Source organism: Lycorma delicatula, chromosome 8 (genome assembly GCF_047948215.1).
Source record: "Lycorma delicatula isolate Av1 chromosome 8, ASM4794821v1, whole genome shotgun sequence".
Lineage (NCBI taxonomy): Eukaryota > Metazoa > Arthropoda > Insecta > Hemiptera > Fulgoridae > Lycorma > Lycorma delicatula.
The window spans coordinates 52636579-52660694 of record NC_134462.1 but is presented as its reverse complement, the minus strand read 5'-3'; the positions used below and the strand labels follow the sequence as shown (position 1 = coordinate 52660694).

Below are 24116 nucleotides of genomic sequence, written 5' to 3'. Positions count from 1 at the left end.
TCAGCTATAGTGAATGTCTTTCACCTATTCATTCTACAGCCAGGTGATAATTTTTCTGCAGCTTTTAACTGCTTTAGTTTCTGCTGCACACAAGGTTGCTTTGTTGCTTCAAAAGATGAAGCAAATCATTATCAATATAATGAAAAAATTCCGAAACAACTCTCTCTGTCCAACTTAGGAACATCAGTCATTGCATAATCACCACAAAAAATATCAATATTAGGTACCTTATTTACAATTGTCCAACTGTCACCACTTCCAACACCTTGGGTCCTGTTTTGATCAACTTCACTTTCTTCAGAATCTGTAGGAAAAAGTAAATAAACATACGGCAGTAATACTTTATGAATGAGGGCTATAGTATTTTCCTGGCAATATGTATGTAAAAATAAAACAATACAATTTCTATGAATAAAAAAAAACAATTCAAATGAATGGCTAATATAATTTGTTTGTTAGTTACAAGTTTTACTAAAAACATAAACATAACTTGAAAAAATATAAGTAAATAGATGTAGGCAAGTGCAAATAAATGCAGGTTATTCATTTATAAACATAGGCTATTTACTATTATATACTCAGTTTGGCATGTTACTAAACAGAAGAGTTACAAAAACAAAACAAATGTAGGTTATTCTTTTATATGTACATAGTTTTGCTTTTTTTTCTACAGGAGTGTCTAAGCTTTTACATGCTATTTACAAAAAATGCAATGGAAACAAAATAATTCAAATTAAGAGGAAATAATATATAAAAGAAAAATTTATTGACAACAACCTGAAAATCAAACAAAATTAATTTAGGTTATTTATGAAAATTTTCTTACCTATAATATCACTGCTGTCTTCATTTACAAAATCCACATCATCAAAAGGAATATCTTATCGCTTTGAAATCATAAAAAGATCAGTTGTATTATCATAAGCACTATTAGCCATTGTAACTTTTATTTCAAAATGTAAACAAACACGGTAACTCACGAATTCAGTAAATGTAAACAGACACGATATCATCGATATTATGACTCAAAATGAAACGATAAAAAGAAAATCGATATTACAAAAATGCAATCTAATTGTGAATTTAGGTATTAAAAACTACATAGTATGTTTTGAACTGAACGGATTTCGTCTTTTGATGTGATATTACATTTAACAATGTGTAAATACAAAGTCCATTAAATGACGTGATCGGCATTTCTTGGTAGTTGATCCATCTCGTCAAATGACGGGATTAGTATTCTAAGTGTTAAAGATCATCATAGAAAGTTTCAACTCAACCTTGAATTTTAAATTTACTAGTGCATTTTTTACAACTCATCTATTTCTTGATGAAATTAGTATTTCACCATAAAACCTGCAACATTTTAATCCTACAACCAGTGGATTTTTATAGTATTTTAAAGATAGATTTCAATTTTTAACTGAATAAATTTTATTTTAAATTGGTAAAAGTATAAAAAAAAGAGGGTAAAAAGAAATAAACTGATACTTATTGTGGTCCAAAGCTGGCTGTCATGCATAAAAAATAAAACCATTAGTTTGGCTTAATAATTTATACCTGTAGAGCCTTATTATATCATTTGTTGACTTTTAGAAGACAAAATCTTTTGCTAGAATATAGTGGTGTTATAATGTTGTTTCCTTGCCTGTGACGCAGGTATTCTTGTACAACAGTCACATTTTTTTTCTGTTTTTGTATATGTTTGATGATGCTCACTATCATATTCAAAGCACTGCTAATATAGATTTTGGAGTAACTAAGAACGATATTGGTAAAAGAAATGTTAATTGTTAACCATAATTTTATGGTCTTTATTTTAAGATTTTTTTATTTAGCAGACAAAAATTTAATAAATTTATCTTTTATTAGGCATCTTTATCTGTGCTTGTTTATTGATTTTGAGATGTTTAAAGTCAACATTCTCAAAAAACTAACTTTCCATCCTTCTAGTAATTTAATTGTGGGTTTAAAAAGTAAAATTTAAAGCACTGTGTTTTATGCAGAAATAATGGCAGGTTTGAATGATATTTTTATTTTTATCATTTGATTTTTTTTTTTTAGAAACAACCTCAAAAAAATAAATTGTCTTTACAAACTGTAGGTTTCATTAAAACAAAAATCTACGACAGTTGCTTACTGTACTGTGCTTTGTGGTAGAGTAATGATTGGAGTATGCCCCTACTTTTAAAAAGTTGACAAGATCATTGAAGCATCTGTGGTAATAGTACGTAATATAATGTATAATTTTATACATAAATTTTTGTTGTTCTGAGAGTTTAAAAATTTAACTTATTCAGCTAATTTAGTTTACATCTAATTTGTAACATCCATCTGTTTAATTTTTATATGATCTATTTTAAATCTGCTGTACTGCTCATATCATGTAACATAATTGATTTAGTATTATTTTTTATAATCGTAATTAGAAATTGCTACTTATTGTAAATGTTTTATTATCAAAAAATTAAATTTTCAATAAAAACCCCTTAGTTCAGTCCTTTAATAAATTCAGGTAAAATAAATAAATGATAATATTCAGTTAAAATAGATGGTAAATTATTTATTCTCACTCTGTAAGACAAGAACTAAAAGTCAATAATTTGTTTGTTATAATAAATAATCTCATTATATGTTATATTTCTTTAATGAATATTTATTGCTAGTTTTAATGAATAATTTTTGTTTTTCTATACCCTGTAAAGTGATTTACTACATCCCTGCATGTTCTATTTAACATTTTTGTGTTGCCCAGCTTTTTGGCTTGGGGTGTGGTGGTCTCGTACTGTAAAGTAGTTGTCTCAGGATAGAAAACTAAATTTCATATTTCGATGTTTAATTGTCAAAAAGTTATTTAACATTTTGTATACTCTATTATGTCTGTGTGTGTGTGTGAGTGTGCATGGAGATACTGATGTTTAACAATTTTTGGTGTATGTAATTTTGTGGTTGTAAATTTGGTTTTAAAACCTGTTGTTATAAGCCAATGTTTTGTAAAATATGTTATTTTTGGTTGATTTTAATGCCACTATAATGTTTACACAAAAGAGGCTTTACTTTTAAATAACTTTCACTTTTATTTACTGTAACACAAGTTATATTTTATTTTGAAAATAAACCATTTAGCCTAAAGCTCACAAAAATTATAAAATTAAAGCTTTTCAAACACAATTGTGAAATATGATTAAAGAATTTTTAATTAAACATTTCAATTGACAATTGAAATCTATAAATTAAACCATTAATAGTTACATTTATAAACATCTTTGTTATTATAGTGGTTTTTAGAATGTAACCGGATAAATGCTTACAAATTTGGCAATTAGTTGGCAGTAGCAGTACATAGCAGACAGGCGTATCAAAACAATTAATGTAATTAGTTTTAAATGATTACAGGTATGTACTACATTTATTGTTACAATCTTATTTTACAAGTGGCTTTTTAAAAGTTATTTATAGTTTTTTTATGAACTTATTCTACGTTTTTTTTAAATTATTTTAACTTGATTTTATTTGTGTAATTAGTTAGCACATTTTTATTGTTCAGGTCAATACGCCATTTACAAGAAGCATCACATACTGACGGTAAAGCTGCTATTAATCTGAGGAAACTGAAATTATTCCGACATTTTTATATAATGATTGTATGTTACATTTACTTTACACGAATTATTATATATCTGTTACAGGTAAATAGATTCTATGCACTTCCTCCTTAATTAGATGTAATTTTTTTTTCTCTTTATGTTATTAATTATTGGTTATTTACAGCCTACATTTTGTGATCTTTATGATGACATTTCACATCTTTTGTTTTGATTACACTTTGATATTATTAGGATAAGTTTTTACATTTTAAATGTTATTATTCAAATGTTATTTTCATGTGCCAGTATTTTTGTAAAAAATCATAAAAAAACCTTTTTAAAAAGGATGTTCTTAATGTAATGTTGTCAGTTTGAACTAGCTACATCATCACAAAATTAATGATTGATGGTTCTAGGATTAGTTGCATTTCTGGATAAACTTTAATTTTAAGGTTTGATATTTCTTGTATTTATTTTTACAAATTTTAGTTTATATGGTATTTCTTTTTGTTTTTCTATAAGTTTTCTGCTGTTTCAGATGACAGTACCATTTCAGTACGAGTGGTTGGATGAAATGTTTAAAGAGATGGTTACATATGTTTTCTTTGTTATGACTGGTTACAAATTTAGACCAGCCTCTGCCAACCCTTACTTTCAAGTGAATCTGGATGATGATGATGATGATGTTGACATTGTGTAAGTTTATAGAATATTTATTATGCAAAATTGCAAAGTAGTAAATATGAAATTGATAGTAAACATGTGCTTTATTTAGCTAATCAAAACCTCTTCCTATGTTCATTTTAGAATATTTGTAAAGCTAACATGTGGAGCAAGTAATAGTTAACCTGTTAAATGCCGTTAACCCAATAACGGGGATTTGTAAGGCTATTCTTTTGCCGCCTGTAAAATATGAACCGATCGTTCTATTCATAAGCTGTTATCGTTGGAAAGAACAGATTTCAATCTTTAACATTATGTAGTTTGTATCTGTATATTGTAAAGGGAAATTTTGTTATAGAAATTTGAAGTTGCATTACTGCGGCCAGCGGAGGAAGCCGGTCGTGTGTATATGCTATGAAAAACATCTCCCACTGCAACCTCGTACGTTAGCTTTGTATTCAGTTTGAATCGTTCGTTTTCGTAGAGCGTAGCGACATCGGGATCATTCAGTTAGTCTTATTTCTAACAGTTTGTCGAGTTACAAGTGGGAGGGGGATTTTTTGTCAATATTTACGCCAAATCTTGTGTAGGCTTAGCCTTTTGTCCAAAAAGCATGTACCGTTACTCAATGTATAGAACAAAGATAGGAGAATGAGAATAGTCACTTTCTATCACTCCAGCAGGGTGGGGCTGAATTCCATCATTTTCGCATTGTTGCCAAGCGACCCCACGCGTCCCGGTCTCGTCATTCACGTTAGTTTTTATTTTATCTTACTCAAATTTGGCCCGATTGGGACCAAATTTATTTTTTTTGAATCTGCGAAATGTGCTTTATAAAACTGTGTATAAAATTTTTTTTCCGATAAAAAGATTTTTACTCTTGAAAGGGTTAAACGAAGAAAGTCACATATTGTTTCCGAATTTTTTACGCTTGTCGGATTTTCAGCTGTAACATACGTAAAAAAAATCGCACAGACATACGGTTCAGTTTTTTCGAATCTATGAATCTTTCTATAACCTTTATTTTTTTCTAATTTTTCAGACTATAAATGAATGAGTAGTGACAAATTATAATTTTTCGCACACGTAACTAGTAACTCTCGAGAGAAGACTCGGGACCCATGCGGATTTACAGAGGTTAATGTAAAAGCAATCACCATTGCTTAATGCATGTGTGCTGACCTCAGGGTAAATATATTGTTTTTGCTTAACAGGTTGTGCATTAGTTCATGATTGGTTTTTACTTAGTATAATGCTATAGAAGTTGTTATTCATTACCAGTTGGTTTTATACAGTATATTTTAACTGTGTTTGGCGCATTCGGGATATTAGCAATATCAGTAATCATGTGTTAACTGCAAGTGAAGAGTACGTCATGAGTATACCAGTATGGACAGTGGGTAAATGGGTAACACAAAACGTTGTTCAGTGAGTTATTGGTAAACAGTAGTGAAAGTCAGTAATTCATTCATAGAGTACAGGGTAGTAAACAACAAAAAGTAGTACTTGCAAAACTTGAATTGTATGAACTTCAGACTTTTCTAGTGTTATCCTTTGTTAATGCAATGTTAGGTTCTAGTGATCATTATAATGTTTTTAGTAATATATTTATTAATATATTTAGTGAATATATTCTGGTTTTTATAATTTAACTGTTCTTAAACAGATCTTGTCCTTTTTTACTTGAATAGTATTTTGTGGCTGGAATATTTGAGTTACTGACAAGTAAGAACACTCATCACAGTAAGCATTTTTCAAAACCCAAGGAAAATCATGTCAGAATGCATCCTTCAAAAAATAATTGCTTTATTTTTTGTGAATGTCTTTGATTTCAATATTAGTCAAATTTTCACTCATCTGATAAAGTTCTTTTATCACCATATTCAGATATTTTTACTGTAATTTATATTTTAGTGAGAAAAAACTTTGCTATTTCATATTTGGGGTTTTTGTTGATCTCTTTTCTTTTTTCAGTGTTAGTCATTGCGGTGTTACTGAAGGTCTTAGTAAACTGTCAAGAGTGGTTAATACAGAAACTACTGAAGAAGAAAAGGAAAATTTACTGTTTTCTAAGCGTGAAAGTAGCCACGAGTATGACTAATTTCAGTAATAGTTTGAAAATATCAGCTTTATTATTGTACTATACACATACACTTCCATCCTCATCTGCTGTTGGCACATTTTAATTACCATAATCATTTAATTATTCATTGATGTCATTATTGTGATTTAATTATTAGTATATTCTTATTTACTTTTATTAATATTATTATTTATTATTGGTTTTGCAAATGTGTTTGTATATATAGATGTATGTTGTGTGTGTGGCAAATATGGTTAAAATGGAGGAAGTGAGTGAAAGTTAATTGCCTTTGTAATTTATTTTAAAATAATTAACAAGTGTGTACTTCAATTATAATTTAGTTCCTGAGGAAATGTGGATTAGGATAAGAAAATATATATATATATATATTGAAGTGATATTGATCTGCTGCTTAGAAAAATCACTTTAAAATCTGAAAATTTACCAGTTAAATGTATATGTAGTATTTTGCTTGTATTCATATACTGGCAAAATACTACATATAAAGTGAAAAATTAATTAACTGAAATTAAATTATTTTGTTAATAATTTTCATATCACATTTGACCACTAAGTTTTCAAGATAATTTTTTTTTACAATTATAAAAAGTTATCAAATTGTTGGCATTTATGAATAAATAAATAAAATGTTATTTTGAATGAGATTTTTGGCTTTCACTCTGTAATGAACACTAACTGAGAATGAAGCAAGATGTGTGTAAAATTTATCACTGTGAATTTTAATATCAAGTTTGCTGTATCTTTACTGTATTTTACAGCTGGCAGTATTTTTATAAAATTTCTGAAAACTGAAAACCAGGGTATAAGCTGAATGGTTGCACTTTTTTTAATCTAGCACCTTTTGTATATATTAATCTAGCCTATAATGAAATACATTGTCTTCATTTTTTTTTTCTTAATATGATATAAACTGTTTTTGTGTTTGATATGATTTATGATGAACACAAAGTAAATATTATATAGCTTAAGCTGTATTGATCACCTTCAAGAAAATGAAGTTTGTTGTAAACCTTGCCTATTTTTTATATACTGGTACATTAGTATAAAGGATGCATTATTATAAATGACATAAATCTGAAGATTTTCTTTGTTATGTAGTAACTTGTAGATCTAACTGTTCTTGTTGCCACTGAATTAATATCTGTTTTCTTCTGGTTGATAAAACATAGATTCTGAAGACAATAATTTTTTTTATATCCCTAATTCTTCCTTCAAAAGTAAAACTAAAGATTACGGGTGCAAGAACATTCAGCAATGATCTAGTACTGCTGCACTAAATTTTGGGTTAATGGTAGCAACATTTTGCGCATTCATTGATCTAGTACACTTGCACTAATTTTTTTGTGTAATGACAGTAGAAGTTTGCGAGTGCATTGAGATTCATGAAGCATTAGATGAGGCATTGAAGAGGAGAAGATTGTATTAAGCGTAATTGAGTGTTATAATACTTATCAGGTAAAGAAAAGCTATGAATGAAGATTGGGAAAGATTGTGTGGTGAGAATTGATAAAGAATGTTACAACTGCAGTTTTAGAAAAAAGTTATAAACAAAAAAGTTATCCCCATTTACTTGGGATATCCCCAATCATTTTTTTTAAATTGCTGTAGTAGCATTCTTTATCAATTCTACAGATAGACCACAGAAGGTCTTGTAGCCTACCATGTTTAATTTGTTTTTGTATTTTTATTCAGGGCCAGAATGTTTTTAATTCATTGTCCTGAAAATGCCAGTGCATTTAGCACAATATATAAATTTATTGCAGCATATCCAAATAAAATAAATCAAACATCAGCTTGCTTCCTTGGAGCCTATCTAAACTATTAATGTATATATTAAAAAAATATATGTTAAAAGAATGAAGTCGAATAAAAAAAATGCATGCATTAAGGAGCAGTTACTCTCACTTTCTTTCAGCTGTGTAAATTATAAAATTACAAATTATTTAATAAAATTGTTTATAACTGATTTATGATTCAGAACTCTCTTCCATCATTGTTTGTAGCTAATTAATTTCCATCATTTTAAGCTAATTTTATTTTGAAAGCCTTAATACTAAGGAAATTTCTTTCACTATAAATATATTTTGGCATTTTTATAGAATTTTAGAGTTCCATATTTTTATGGCAATTAATATTTAATAAAACCTATTTAGATTACTTTTAAAGACTAAAACTATTTAGACGTGCTTTGCAGAATTTAATTTTGTTTTAAACATTTTACAGATTTTTATTTATTAATTGTGTAAGCATTCCTGTCTAATTTTTGAGATAAATGTATTTTATTTATGTATTTTATTTTAATCAGCATTAAGTTAGTTTGTTATGTTTAAGTTTTCTTATTGTAAATATACTTAAAATAAAATCTCTAAATTTGTTTTTTGTTCTTATCCTACTATTTGTTAAAAATACTTTAAATTTCTCATTAGAGGCAATTGAAGAATGTGATTATACAATTATTTATACAATAACAGCTGGAAAACAGCTAAACTGACAATGATATGTAAACTTCAGGTAAGTATGTTTTATTTTTTTTTCAGTTTTTCTGGCATTATGATGATACATTAAACTTTATTGTACATCATTTCAATGAACTACTAACTACTGTTCTACTTTTGCATTCTGTGATTAACAGTCGGATATATATACTTCTTTTCATGACTGAATTAAGTTAGGTAATAAAAAGTAATAAAGCATGAACCAGAAAATAAAAATAAATTAACAATAAGTTGGTTCTCAGAATTTTATTGATTAACTAGTATAATAATTATGTATAAATTAACATTTTATGTGAATTTTAAACGTACATGTATCCTGCAGAAACATATTTTAGAGCATTACATTTTAACATTTTCATTGTTAATATATTAACAATAGACTGTTTACAGATATTGAAATTGAAAATAAGAAAGAGTAATTAACCATCTAGTGATATAATGTAGCAGTTAAAATTATATACATATTACATATATACCATAGGTTGAATTAAAAAATTAGCCATATTTAAACCTATCTTACATATGATGTAAGATATGTAACATCATATATACATATGATGTTTCAAATAATTAAAAAAACTATTAATAAATCAATAAAAAACTGCAGTGCAGTGTAAAATATAAATAACACATATTATTGATATTAATGTTCAGCTTTAACATATCGACATAATAGTTTTAAAGCAAGCAATTTTACTTCATCATTACTAAGTTTAACAACCCCTTCAGTGTTGTCAATTGATATCAGTTGCCCAATTGCTTCCCTATCTTCTCCCATAATAACTTTTACAGCGTCACCACGCATTGGGACCACTGGTTCAAGGTGTTCACAACTAATACTGACTGTACGATCTTCTTCAGGTAGAAATACAGTACATATTAAACCCTGAAACAATAATAATTACAATTAATTTATTTACAGACCATCTTTGTACTGTATTTGTATTTTAGCATTAACCACAATCTTTATGGTTCAGTATACCACCTGTATCCACCCACAGAGAACTTTCAGGACAAGTTCATATAAAACATAGCTAGCAAATATTTCACCCAGATTTCAGTTCTTCTAATAAAAAGAAGCCCTACTGAAATTTTTGGGACCCAAATTAAGGAGTAAAGTTTGTGGTTATTTTACTTATAGTACTTATAGTAGTAATAATAACGAGAAGTTTTAATAAACAAAATTTAATTATGAGAAAATTAATTTTCATTAAAAATGGTAACAGAATAACATTCCTCAGTTACAGAATTGTTAATAATTAAAATACTAATGCCTGTAATAAAATACTACCAGTGGCTAAAATTAAATAAATTTTAATGATTAACTTTTCGTTGGTATAATATCGCTTTCATGTGGCCCAAAATGAAGTAATCTGTTGGCGGCCAGTTGACTGGTCCACTGGTCCACTTAAAGAAATTAGCATTCAAGTAATTTCTAGCTAGATGTGGCATTGCACCATCATGCTGGAAAATCTTTTGCAATAGTTTGTAAAGGTACATCACATCCTCCAAAAGAGCCAGAAAATTATTTTTCAGGAAATGAAAGTATGTACTTCCATAAGTTTTTAATTGAATACCATGTGGATTGTGTTCGCTCCATAAATTTTTAGAACTGAAGACTCAGTTTCTTGTAAAAGTGGAAATAAATAAAACTGAATTTGCATCAGCATTGTCTAGAGGTTTGACCGCTGTCTGCAACTGCTGTACCTTATGCAGGTGGAAGGATGTGGAATACTTAGCTTTTGACAAACCAGTGTGCCTTTTTTCTGTTCAGCCTCCAGGAATTATCGTTCAGGTATTACTTCAGAGGATGAATGAGGATGATATGTATGAGTGTAAATGAACTGTCTTGTACAGTCTCAGTTCGACCATTCCTGAGATGTGTGGTTAATTGAAACCCAACCACCGAAGAACACTGGTATCTAGTATTCAAATCTGTATCCGTATAAAAGTAACTGATTTGGAACCCTCAACTTCCAAATCAGCCGATTTGGGAAGATGTGTTCACCACTAGACCAACCTGGTGGATAATGCCCGAGCTATGCTTAATCACACACTATGTTCATCATTAGCACGATGACTTACAAAAAATGAACATGACCCTTTTGTTCATAAATGCTCATACACCAAAGAATAATATGATTTTTCGTGTTTTGCTTGAATAAAAAAACCAATATTTAAACATTTTTATTTACTTTTTTTTATTTACAGAATTAAATCCATTCCCTACACTTTTTAGACTTGTTTCTTGACACTGTGTTATCTTTCTTGACACATCAGATATCTTAAAAACTATTACTTTGTAATGTGGGTCCCAAAAATTAAAAATTACTACAGTGGGCTTCATTTTATAAGAAGAGCCTAAATCTTTTCCCTTTTGCTAGCCATAACTGCAAAATAAAGCATTTCCAGACTTACATTTATATGAACTTTTTTCATTATTTCCACCAATATTTTTTCATGAGACACCTGTATATGCGTCCTTTACCTACATAAGTAGGTAGTCTTTGAAGAATGGCAAGATAGCTCTTTACAGAGTTATCATTTGATTTACCAGTGTAGACCTCAAATATCAGAACATAACCAGCTGAAGAATCACAAGTTTATATTTAAATAAATGTTTGTTTTTGTTATAGAAACCAATCCCTTCAACAATTAAATTCTAAAACTGAAAAACAAAGCTGGATATATTGAAAGCAGATTATTTATAAGTGGTCAAATATGAAAATTCACAATAATGGATAAAAACTGATCCCTAGCCATCACAGGTGATAAATCAATGCTTAATTTAGGTTTCTTCACATGTGTAAAATGGAACAGGAAAAAATGGATAAACTTCATGCTATTTTAAGTTGCCCACTAGCTTCAAACACTACTCTTTTCGAATTGTTTGTTCTTTTTAATTTATTGGTTACAGCTTTTGAATATTTGTTAGTTTCAGATTTAAATAATTTCATCACTTTACAAGGAAAATATTGAATCAACTGCTTTGATAGTTCATTTATTTTGATATTCCACTATTTTAATTGAATACTGGTACCATAGGGTGATATGGTTCCTATCAATAAAGATAGGATTGTTTACATCTACAATATTACAATCATTATCAGCATCTGACATAACATCAAAATCAGAATCAATGGTGTATCAATTTCGCCCTCTGAACTGGAATTATAAATTAGGTTAAAGTTTTGACAAAAACAAAACTATTTTCCAAATTAGAATCGTCACAACTATGAAACTATAGTGTTCATAGTTTTCGGATCATAAATGTCATCCTTTATTATAACTATAATGACCTTACTAATAACTTACCAATACAACAAAAGTAACTTACCTATACAATAAAAATACAACTAATAAATTTATCCAAAAATATCCGATAGAGATATCAGTGTAAAACAAATTTATTGTTAATGATGAAAAACCGCTATTGAAAATTTTTAATATTATTAAATAAGACATCCCATGCTATACACAGGCTCAGGGTTCAAAGTGCTAACAAGTTAAAGTATGTGCAAATAATGTTTCACTATTAAATAATACATATTTTAACGTGAAAGAGCCAATAAACCTAATTTTACACCACATGTGAATTAACTAATCATTTGTGAATGCCTTTACAGCACATGCAAATATGCATAGGTTTTAAAAGCTCTCAGTTATAAATGATTTACTGTTTGTTTGTAATTTTTAAAAAGCTTAGCTACCAATAAAATCATTTTAAAAGAGGATTTCAAGATCATTCATGAAAAACTGATATTTTGGTTTATGAATAAATTTATGATGTATTGTTTAACAATGCTTTAAACAGTTATATTCATATATTGTAATTATAAATAATAAAATTCATTAAAAAAAGTGATATTGTTAAATTACCTGCCATAAACTTATACTAGCTAAAACTATTGAAATTACTAACTGTTTGATGTTAATTTGCTTCTCAAATCCAATCCAAATTACAAGCACTCTTTTCATAATTATAAAACCAAAAAATAGATTCCTCCAACGCACATATAAATATTATTTTCACACAGACAAATGACATAATAAACATTGTAAAAATAAGTAATATATTTTAAATACTGAACTGTTAATGAAAAATTTAAGTGCTAATAAAATTGCACTTACATTAATTCCTTTAATTATACCAGTTTGACCAGCCAATCCAGCATCTGTATGGGTATCTTTAACTCTGACGTCAATATCAACGGTATGCCACTCTTGTAATCCGCTGTCCATAACTACAAAAAATTTTTTAACATACCAATAATCAATAACCAATAACATCATACCAATAAAAATAACTTTTTTTTTTAAAGAAAAGTCTAAAAAGTTTCCTTTGATCTGAAGTACTTTATTCAAAGCACAATTATGCTATTTTAATTGCACTGTGTCATTAAGACATTAATTTTCAAAGGTAATGTTTTACAAAAAAATACTGCCTCCCAACTAAATCCTTGTAATAAGTATAAAGTTGATAAATAGCATTACTAAATTTCAGATATGAAGGATATTCAATGTAATTTCTACATGATCATATAAAATAGTTGGCAAAATCAAACAACACTTGAAATAAGGTAATTTACATGTAAGTATTAAATTATCTACATGCAAATGTATGAATTTCTATTTTCATCAAGATGTTTACTTTCATGATCTTTTAAAGGGTGTAGAGAAATTTCACCAAAATAGTTACAATATAAAGAAGATGCAATAGCAAATGTATGGGTTAATGAACAGTAACAAAAGTAACAAAGAAGTAACTGAATTATACATTCCAACACCATATTAATAAATTTCCAACATAGAGATGGACCACCATCACACTATCTTTTTGTGAGCTCCACAAAACCACTTTGTTAGGGAAACCAGCATAAATGGGTCAATTATGACAACAAAATCCTGAATTTATCAAACTGAACAATTCATTATAGGGAATTATTAAACACAAACTATACATTTGCATGCTGCTACACCATAAACAAGGAACTGAAAAATGTTTTTTCTGAATCCTACCATATATAAATTTATTAAGATAAGTACATTTTGGTGAGAAACTGAAATCAGATTACTAAGTCAGTTACAAATCCATTAGATACATGATAAAACATATAATTTATCTATCTGAACTAAATCTACCTCACTCTTATTTTGAAGAGATACGTTACTGTTACATACGCATTTTTGACTGAAATTGGCTATAGTAAGCAGTCTGATAACATAATCAAAAAGTTTTACCTTCAGTATAAAAGAGCAAATGATTTGGAATTTTATTAATTATAAACTAAGAATTAATACTATTATAACTTACCGGTACCAGGTGTTTGAGGATTATAAGGAGATGGCACACCACCATCATTCAATGGACTATAATTAGCAGGTGAAGGTGTTCCATATGGAGCGATACCACTGCTGGGACTCGGTGTCTCAACATATCCTGAACTTCCACCTGTTTACAAATAAAGCAAAAATAAATGAAAACCTTCTAAAAATCTTTCTTATAAAAATTGATTTACATTTCTTCAGGCAATCATTTAGTTGTACTTCTTAAAAACAATTGCGGTATTAACATATATACAATATTTGGAAAATTCTAATTTTCCTCACTTTTTGTATTGAAAGTGGCATCAACTGTTATAGTCATTAACCATTAAAATTTCAGCAGCAACAGCATATTCTTGACATATGGGTCTTATGAATGACCTTGTAACTTTATGGATATTATGTCTTTTGTACTCAACAGCTTTCGTCATGTATTTTAAGAATGATTATTCCCTTTTACTTTTTTAGTTAAATACTTTTTTATAATGTAAATAATTAAAGAAAAAGAAGAAAATTTATGTGAGGTGTTTGATAATTACCTAGAATTACAGTAGACGGCACAACACTAATGAATAATTGAACCAATTTTACATAATTTCCGTAAAAACTTCATAACATTCAGTTTACAGAAAAGTAGTAAAAATGGCTTTACATTTTTTTAAATGATAGTAAAAATTAGTATCATGCAATGAATATTTGATATTGAAAGGTTTGAACTGCTCAAGATATTACAGAGTTCAATAATGTCTTTGCCAAGAGCACGAAGAAAATCAACATTTACATTTGGTTTGGCGATTCAAACGTTGTCAAAAGATGCACCCCTCACACACTGGAAATCCAAACGAGATAACAACAGAAGAATATCTGAATAAACACTAACATTCACATACGAAAACGCTCTTAGCAAAATAGTTGTCACATCAGCCCACAATCAAAAATTCAATCGTGCAGCCATCTCTAAGCATTGCTTAAAGTAGGTTAAATATAAAATGAATTTCCACATCAACTCATAATACAAATAGAATTAAAGTATGGATTTATCTGGTAGAAAAAAAATTGCCAACATTCTAATAATTCAGTATTAAAGACCAAAACATCATTACTGTATGGCCCCAATCTTCTTTAGTATTGTACATTAATAACCTCTTACCGGTTCTTTATTTTAGTGGAAAATATAATTGTCCCCTTTTGTTTTCACCGAACCTTGGCCAACCTTTTTTCTACATATCTATGCAATGAAATATGAAAAAAAAAACTAATTTAAGAATCTATTCTTGTACTTTTCTTAAAAGAAAAGTATAAATAAAAATATAATGAACTAACTTGTTGACATCATGATGACCTAAGGATATGATTATACATATTTTTCTCACAACAAAAAACATATATGATACACATGAAACTTTACACTAAAAACTACTAATAAATTATTTTTTATGAAAATATAGTTGATAAATATTTATAAATTTAGGCAATCAGAGTTCAAGATCACATAACAACAAACATTCACATACGCCAATTCACAGAGCTGTAGTAACAGCTCTGTGAAATATAGTAATATTTCAGTTTAAAACTAGTTATAATTATTTTTTTAAAATGAATTTTAATGTTTTTGAAATACGAAAATGTTTAAGAGAAATTTTTGAATTTCTTCATGTGTAAATTATTACAACAGGGGAAGCACAAAGACCAAATCACATTCATAGCAATATCACAATTCCTTTCCTATGTTGTTTGCATAACAAACAATACATCTTGGTGTAGCCTTTTTTTCTGTAGCTGGAATATATGACAGGAAATGTTATTCATGGAGTCAAGAGTACCATCTTCTACAGAGAGCCTACCTTTTTTGGGAATGATTTTATGATAAATTTCAACAATTTGCTCAATAAGGGCTTTTCTGAATTGAAGAGGAGTAAACATGAGTATTGAATATAGTCATATTTAAAAGGTGGCGGAACTGCTTTTTATATCACACTTTTTGTCTTTTTCTTTCAAATGGGTATGTGTTCAGTTCAGAATTTGATCAATCTGATAAAAATTCCACCCATAAAAACATTATAACTATCAACAGTTGGAAGTATTTCTTTCTGTACAATTTCTACAAAATCTAATTCATGTTTAGTTGTCAAATAAAACATCTATCTTGCCACTTTAACAACATATTTTTACTCTCCTTATTGCACACATTTGATTTTTATTTTAAAAAATGCAGTATATCTTTTGGAATACCATGACAGTACCCACTAAATAAGTATTTCGATCACTCAAAGTCAGAGCAAGTTCAGGGCTGCAACAATAAATGTCAGTGTAAATACGGTAACCTTGAACAGGTTACTAGTTTCTAAAAGAGTCATGACGATATTAGTGTTGTAGCCATGATTTGGCTACAATTTTTGACAATGGTTTACTATATTTACTATGATTTTTTACAATTTCTGTGTATGCATATTTATATCTTAATAGTTTATGTAGATAATAAACTTACTTAGTAAAATATATCTTACATCTTAATGCCAAAGCATGCCCCTTTTTATTCCAATACTGAGTGAAGCTTAGCCTATCTTTCCACAGCAGTAAACTTTCAAAAACTGCTAAGTTTTTTTTTAGCACTTCTCTGAATCTGTTATCAAGGAAGTCAATAATTGGTTTTACTTTTTGAAGTTTTTTTATTTTTCAGAGATGGATTAGTATAATTATTATTATTATCATCATCATCAGTAACTGAAGGGTACACAACAGAAATTTGACTTTTTATATGGGAAAACATTTTTCCAAAGCCAGGATAGTAAAAAGGGGCTTGTTTGTATAACTTTCAATTTGTAGCAAACAAATAATTCCTGATAACATATATATGACTAGAAACAAAAGTTTCTCACCTTTATCAGTCGGTTTCCCCAGGTGAAACCTCAAAAATTGTTTTATTATTTTATTTTTCAATCAATTTTTGGCAAAGAGAAATTTTTATAATCTACTTCACTAGATTATCAATAAATTCATCAGTAAAAAATAACCTGAATAAAGGATAAACATTGTTAGGGTCATCCATTGGGAAGTTTATTCCTGGAGTACCAGTAAATATTCAAGGGTAGCAAAGCTTTGTGGTAACATTCTAAGCCCAATGTTTTGTCTTTTTTTTTAGCAACAGATATATCAAGGTCTTCTACCTATCTGAACAGGAGGGTGTAAATCCTGTTCCTCATCATCATGCTTATCATCAGTAATATCCCCCAAGAAAATCAGAATCACTACCTGAATTACTGTCGGCTAAATCATTTAAAAGTTCAATTATATTACCATCAATAGTATTGTAAAACACTAGTAATTCAAATAACACAAAGATCATTTACTCATACAAAAAATTACTAAAATTAGGTTATAATAAATAGACAACTCTGTTATTTGTTATGTACAGTCATATCCACTACACACAGAGTTGGAAATAAAAAAATGATTGAAATTACACAAAAATAGTAATAAAATTATGAAAATTATAAAAGAAAACAATAAATAACACAAAGAAATAGTAAAACTATCACGAGAGCAACTTACGGGATGATCAAAACAACAAAAACAAATGCATGGCAACAGCTGTTCAGAGCGATACGAAACAGACAAATAGAATAGAGAACCGATATGCTACTAGCTTCACCGTTAAAGCTGAGTAAAAATGGAACTAGACTTACACATGTTGCAGCAACTTGCCAAAAAAAATAATAAAACAGGTCGGTTCATAATGACAAATTATTTCATTAGTGGCACTTTTCGCCAAAAAAGTGGTTGACAAATTATTTAACCAAGGAAAATTTTTATAAAAGTAGTTTATGACAAGTTATTTCATCAAAAACCAGTAAGTAAGGGGTTAACTATAAAGTGATTAATCTATAGTTGCACAATGACTGTACACCATAATTCCAACTTAATGATTTTTTTTTTAAATCTATTTTAACCTCATGACTTTACATGTTACTAATACAGTTTAGTGTATATTAAAACACTATTAAAGCAAGTCCTCACAATATGTAAATATATAAATATTTAAATAAAGATTTGTTAAAGAGAGTAAAATATAATAAATTATGATTAAAAAAATTTCCTGTATCTCCTAAAAGTTTGATTCAAAGATTAAAATCTGAAATGAACATTTTTTAATGTATAACTTTACTAAAATAGGAAAAATATGCATCCTAGTCAACATACTCATCCAGTTTATTTTTCAATTTCATATATTCTTCTTTATTTTTCCTGTTTAGCCTCTGGTAATTACGGTTCAGATAATACTTCAGAGGATGATATGTATGAATGAAGTGTAGTCTTGTACAGTCTCAGTTTGACCATTCCTGAGATGTGTGGTTAATTGAAACCTAACCACCAAAGAACACCGGTACCACGATCTAGTATTCAAATCCATGTAAAAATAACTGACTTTACTACGACTTGAATGCTGGAACTCTCGACTTCCAAATCAGCTGATTTGGGAAGAAATTTCATAGCTTTTATACTGTCTACAAGCCTATAATCATTTTCGTTATTAAATAACGCAATACATATCGTCAATTTAGTACAAAATGACTAACCAATGCTCAGGGCCTGTTAATTGTTTTTATTTTTATGAGGATACAGCTGACAAACTTGTAACAACAGTTACAAAATTTGGCACTTGGAAATTAATTATTTATCCCCCAACTATTAATGTATATAAAATCTTGCAATAGAAAAAGTACACTTTGAAGTAGGCAATAAAAACGAAGCAGTAATAAAACAGTAGAATCAAAATCAGATGATGTCTAGTAGTAGATTAGTGTAACAGTATCTTTCTCTACAGGAAATACTTAGCCAGAAACAACTAACACTGGGCCAAATAAGTAGAAAACCGTTAACAAAATCCTTATTAAAAATGAAGGGAACAAAGAGATTAATACCAAGAAAATTAATAAAGTAAACTCACTGTGATAAGCAGTGGGTGAGGGCGATGTCTGATAAGGTGAATAAGATGGTTCAGACCCATACATGGTACCAGGTGTTTGAGGTGTGTATGGACCACCAGGAGTCTGGCCATAACCTCCATCATCCAATGAATAAGTATCAATATCTGAACGTACAGGTGTATTTGTGATGGTTGGATCCCATGCAACTGGAGTTCTTGAACCATCATGCGAAGGTGTCATGCCGCCATAGGGAGTTCTTGAGCCAGCTGAAAAAAATGAGAAATAAATCATTCTGATATCAATAAATATAACAAAAATTATTAATAAATACAAAAATATGAATGTTATACTGAAAATACTGTACACATAGTCACAGTACGTACAAGTAATGTTAGAAATGTTATATTCCAATATTGTTTATAGAATAGCCTATTGTCAAAAACTTGTAATTTTTTTTAAGTTAATATATAATACAATATTTTAATTGTTGATTGTAATTTTTTTTAAACAATTTATAAAACTGATATAACTGCTCAGAATACAATTAAGCTCTTACAATATGAATAATGGATGCCAATAGGAGTATTACTAAGTGCAGTGCAATTCATCACTCCTTATCAGCACTGAATGACAAATACAAACCAATAATGAAGAATAATGATGCCAATATAGGGATTTTAAGTACTGACACAATTTACTATCTAATCTTCAGCACCATGAAGAAATCTTTATTGGTAAAATTTACTTTTTACATTTAAAACAAATTATATTTGAGGAAAAATTATAAATAACAGGTACATCTATGAAACAGGAAAATTTAAAACGACTGTATTTAAATAAATTTCTATTTTGAGAGTTCCTACAGTTTTCTGTTAAGTAAGACATGCTATGTCTTACTTTCAACTCTTGAAAGGTGGTCACCATTACGATCTACGCATGCTTGTAGTCTTAATGAAAAATGTTCTATTATTTGCCATAACATGGCTGGTATAATGATAATCATAAGCATTAAATGAGCAAATCCCCAGAAAAAGTCATTGCACAAATCAAGAGATGTAACTGGCCAAACAATGTCCCCATTTTTGGATATGATACAGTTCAGAAAGAGTTCTCTTAAAATAGTAATAAGACACACAAGCAGTACTGTCTTGCTGGAACCACACAATTTGTGGAAACTGAACTAATTCTTGACTCAAAAATGTCATGACCATACTTGTGTAAATCCCTGTAGTAATGGTTGTAGTGTTTCCTCAATCGTCTTGCAATTAATGGTCTGATAATGCCAGATAAGTTTTCATCACCATCCTAATGCTGCATTTCTTGACATGGAAGCAACCAAATCAGTATCTTATAATTACTGAACAATCTGAATTTCATAGGAGTAAAAACTGAAGTCTTTATGTAAGATTAACAGATTGGTGGTTTAGTGATATTCAGTGCTAATGTACATTTAATCACAGAATATTTTGGACTGCATGTTAAGAAGTTCAAACTCTAATGTTTTTTAGCATTCTAAACTATTTGCTGCTCCTTTATCTTTTAAATTTAATGTGGATCCAGTTTCGACAACCTTTTAACCCAACAGTTAATGACATGATTAGATGGTACCTGCCCTCATGACACAGAATATTGAATCAATAACAAAATAAGTTTCGTACAATTGTCATTAAACCACCATTATTATAAAATGATTTAATACAGAAAGCACAAAATGCACCTTACTACTGTTCCATATTTATTAAATGACATTAAAGTTCATCGCATTCATGTAAATGTCAAATGAATAGATATGCTTTTAAATTTTTACACTTCACTTATGTGCCCTTTATTTGCATTGTCAATAAGTATCAAATTCATTAAAATAGATATAAAAATTGCTTTAATTGAAAACACAATTTTTCAGTTATTGATTATTTTATGATCATGACTTGCTAATCAAATTTATGCTGTATTTACTTATTACAGAGCACTAGATAAATCTTTTAATGATATTATAAACACATATAGAAAAAATAAAATATCATCACAAACTATCACATTACCTTCGTACAGAGGTGTCTGTGACCCATGCAAAGGTGTTTTGTTTCCAGCATGGTAAGCAGGAGTGGCAGCCCCACCATAAGGTGTTCTGCTGCTGTAACTTGTGAAGCTGCCATCCTGAAATAAGACAATAATTTTAAAATTGCAATTACAAATATTATTAATATATACTAATCTATAGAAGATACTTCAATAAGAATAACTAACTGTAAGATTTTCTTCAAAGACAAAACATTTTGTTCTGGAAAACATCTATTTCATAGACATCCAATACATCTATTAAAGCAAATTATACTTAATATTCTTTATTTAATACTTGGAGGCAAAGGCCAACTTTTTCTCATCCATCCTTTCAAAGGGCTTACAGCAACAATTTTTTATGACAAGATTACAAACATAATTACCTTTGGCATATTAAAAATTAATTCTTAATATCTCACTAGCATTCTACCACACTTAGTAAGTATATAAAATGAAGATGAATCATTGTCAAAAAATAAAAATACTACATAAATCTGAAAATCTACCAAATTGTATCCTAGGAGCAGAATGTAATTATTTATAAAATTTTTTTATTTTTATTTACCAACTCTGTTTATTGTTTTTTTTCTTTTCTCTATTTTTAGTGCTATTGAATAGATCTTTTCTTCAGCATAATGTATGAATGTAGAAATTTTGTATTAGAAAAATATTTAAAAACTTCAAAATAAAGAGGCATGTTTACCAACTTGATCACGGACATAAAACTGTTTTTCTTCACTGAAATTATCTGATGATACATACACACTTTAAACATTTTATCACTCATTTAATAGTGATATACTGAATCTAATATTGAAACAAAATGTCACTATTACTCATTTTGATGAACCAGAGGTCTCTCTCTATATTATGAAAAATGTGCCATTTTCGCAAGTTGTAATAATTCATATAATAGTCACATCATAAATTAAACACTGGTAACTATATTTGGGATTTAGCCTACGAGCCCATAGAACCTAAATAAATTAACCCAGTTTCTTCTTATTTTAAATACCTATCATTAAGCAGAATTAATGAAAAATAAAAATAAATTATTAACACAAAGAACAAAAATATTTATTTAAAAATTTGAAAAACCTTTTAAATTAATGCAAAAAAATTCAAATACTAATAAGTAAAAACCAATATATCAAGCAATAACTTCTTCACAACCAATTCTTATTTTATCTAAATAATAGATCAAACAAGATAAATCACTGACCTTTGATGGAACTCCAACATTGGCAATATGTGATCTATCAACAGATATAGTCTGGCATGAAGAATGTAATTCAACCCGAGCTGTATTCATTGTAGCATCCTTAACCATACCAACATTACCTGAAAAATAAATAAATAAAATAAGTAATAATCAATATTATTTTCAACGAGAATTAAATAAATTATTTCTATAATGAACAGATATTAAAACCAGTTCTGCCAGACGCACCAATATAAATTACTTTTTATCACAAAACAAAGAAAATTTTTATCAGTTTTGTTTTAGATATACTCAAATAAATAAATAAATAAATTTAAATAAAATAATTTTATGTAAAAACTATTCCATTCAAATTCAATTGTAAAGAAAATTTATATTGAAACAAAAAAATTATCAACAATAAAAAATAATTATTTTAGTTAGAGATTACGACTATTATAAATAAATTATCAGAGCAATGGTATAATACTTTTATTCAAGTAAAATCTAATAAAATCTTTAAAATAAAAAACATAAATCCAATACATACCTTTATATGGTCCACCAGTAATCTTAATTGTCTGTCCGATAAGATCTCTATCACGGCGAACACCTCCACCACCACCTCCACCACCACCACCACCTCTTCCACCCCGTCCTCTGCCTCCACCGCTGCCAGGATGAAAAGGTGATGATATACGTGGTGACATATAACCACTAACTGGGCTGATATTACTGTTAGTCTGTAAAATTAAAAAATGTAATCATAATAAATGAAACTTCTTAATAGAATGATCATTTGGCAAAAATTTTCATGCCATAACAATTACTGGTGACCACCAATATTGGATAATTTTAAAACTTGCATATATTAAGTGACTGTATCAAAGTAGTATGGAACTACCTCTTGTAGATGTATGGGCCCACATGGGATCATGTGTGTATTTATAATACAAAATTACACTACGTGACTTCCTTGTACACTTATTAAATTACATATACACATTTTTTGCTGCACTTCATTTAAACTCATTTCATTTGAAAGCGAGATACGATCCTCCAAGTCTTTAATAAAGTGAACAGATACACAACTGCTTAAATATTATTTTTTTTAACATCATTTATACAACTATTAATTCAACAATCTTACATGAAATATTAGAATAGAGTAAAAGTCCCATTATTACTCGTATTACTAGATCAGTATTATTCATATCTTTGCGAGTTGCTGATTAGCAAAAGTTTTACATTTCTGGTGTGTCATATAAATAAAAGTTGGTAATAATTAAATTATTCCGTTTAGTAATAACTCTTGTATACTGGTCACAAATGTTAATTTTGACCTAACGGTGTAAAATATTCAGTTTTTATTATTGCATTATTTGGTGAATAATCAAAAATGAAAAAGAAACAATCATACAGGAAAAAGAAAGATAACACGAAGAAATATATCTCAACAAATATATAATGAAAAATATAACGACAAGAAGACAAATTTGAAGAGCAAGAAAATGTTAAAACCAAAGAAAGAATAAAAAGGAAGAAATGTTGCAAACAAGGAAAGAATAAAAAGGAAGAAATGTTACAAACAAATAAAGAATAGAAAACATTAAGATGATAAATATAAAGAGGAATATAATTGTTAAAACCAAAGAAAGAATAAATAGATTAAGAGAAGATGATAAATATAAAGAGGAAGAAAACATTAACACCAAGGAAAGAATAAAAAGATTAAGAGAGAATGATGAATAT

General features: G+C 28.5%; 2 protein-coding genes across 3 annotated transcripts in view; one reads left to right on the top strand and one right to left on the bottom strand.

Annotated features, from left to right (window-relative positions):
- Positions 1-8724, top strand: part of LOC142329278 (protein GPR107) — a 128988-nt gene extending 120264 nt beyond the window's left edge. For both annotated transcript variants that reach the window (XM_075373714.1, XM_075373715.1), the window contains exons 11-13: positions 3548-3689; positions 4126-4283; positions 6225-8724. In XM_075373714.1, the coding sequence (XP_075229829.1) occupies positions 3548-3689; positions 4126-4283; positions 6225-6351 (427 nt within the window). In that variant the 3' untranslated portion in view covers positions 6352-8724. The remainder of the gene's footprint in view (positions 1-3547; positions 3690-4125; positions 4284-6224) is intronic.
- Positions 8725-9140: 416 nt separating this feature from the next.
- Spt5 (Transcription elongation factor subunit Spt5) overlaps positions 9141-24116 on the bottom strand; it is a 51637-nt gene continuing 36661 nt past the window's right edge. Inside the window, exons 13-19 of the mRNA XM_075372486.1 lie at positions 22915-23107; positions 22386-22504; positions 21145-21259; positions 19123-19368; positions 14164-14301; positions 12981-13093; positions 9141-9735 (exon numbers count right to left, since the gene is read on the bottom strand). Of these exons, the coding sequence (XP_075228601.1) occupies positions 9493-9735; positions 12981-13093; positions 14164-14301; positions 19123-19368; positions 21145-21259; positions 22386-22504; positions 22915-23107 (1167 nt within the window). The 3' untranslated portion in view covers positions 9141-9492. The remainder of the gene's footprint in view (positions 9736-12980; positions 13094-14163; positions 14302-19122; positions 19369-21144; positions 21260-22385; positions 22505-22914; positions 23108-24116) is intronic.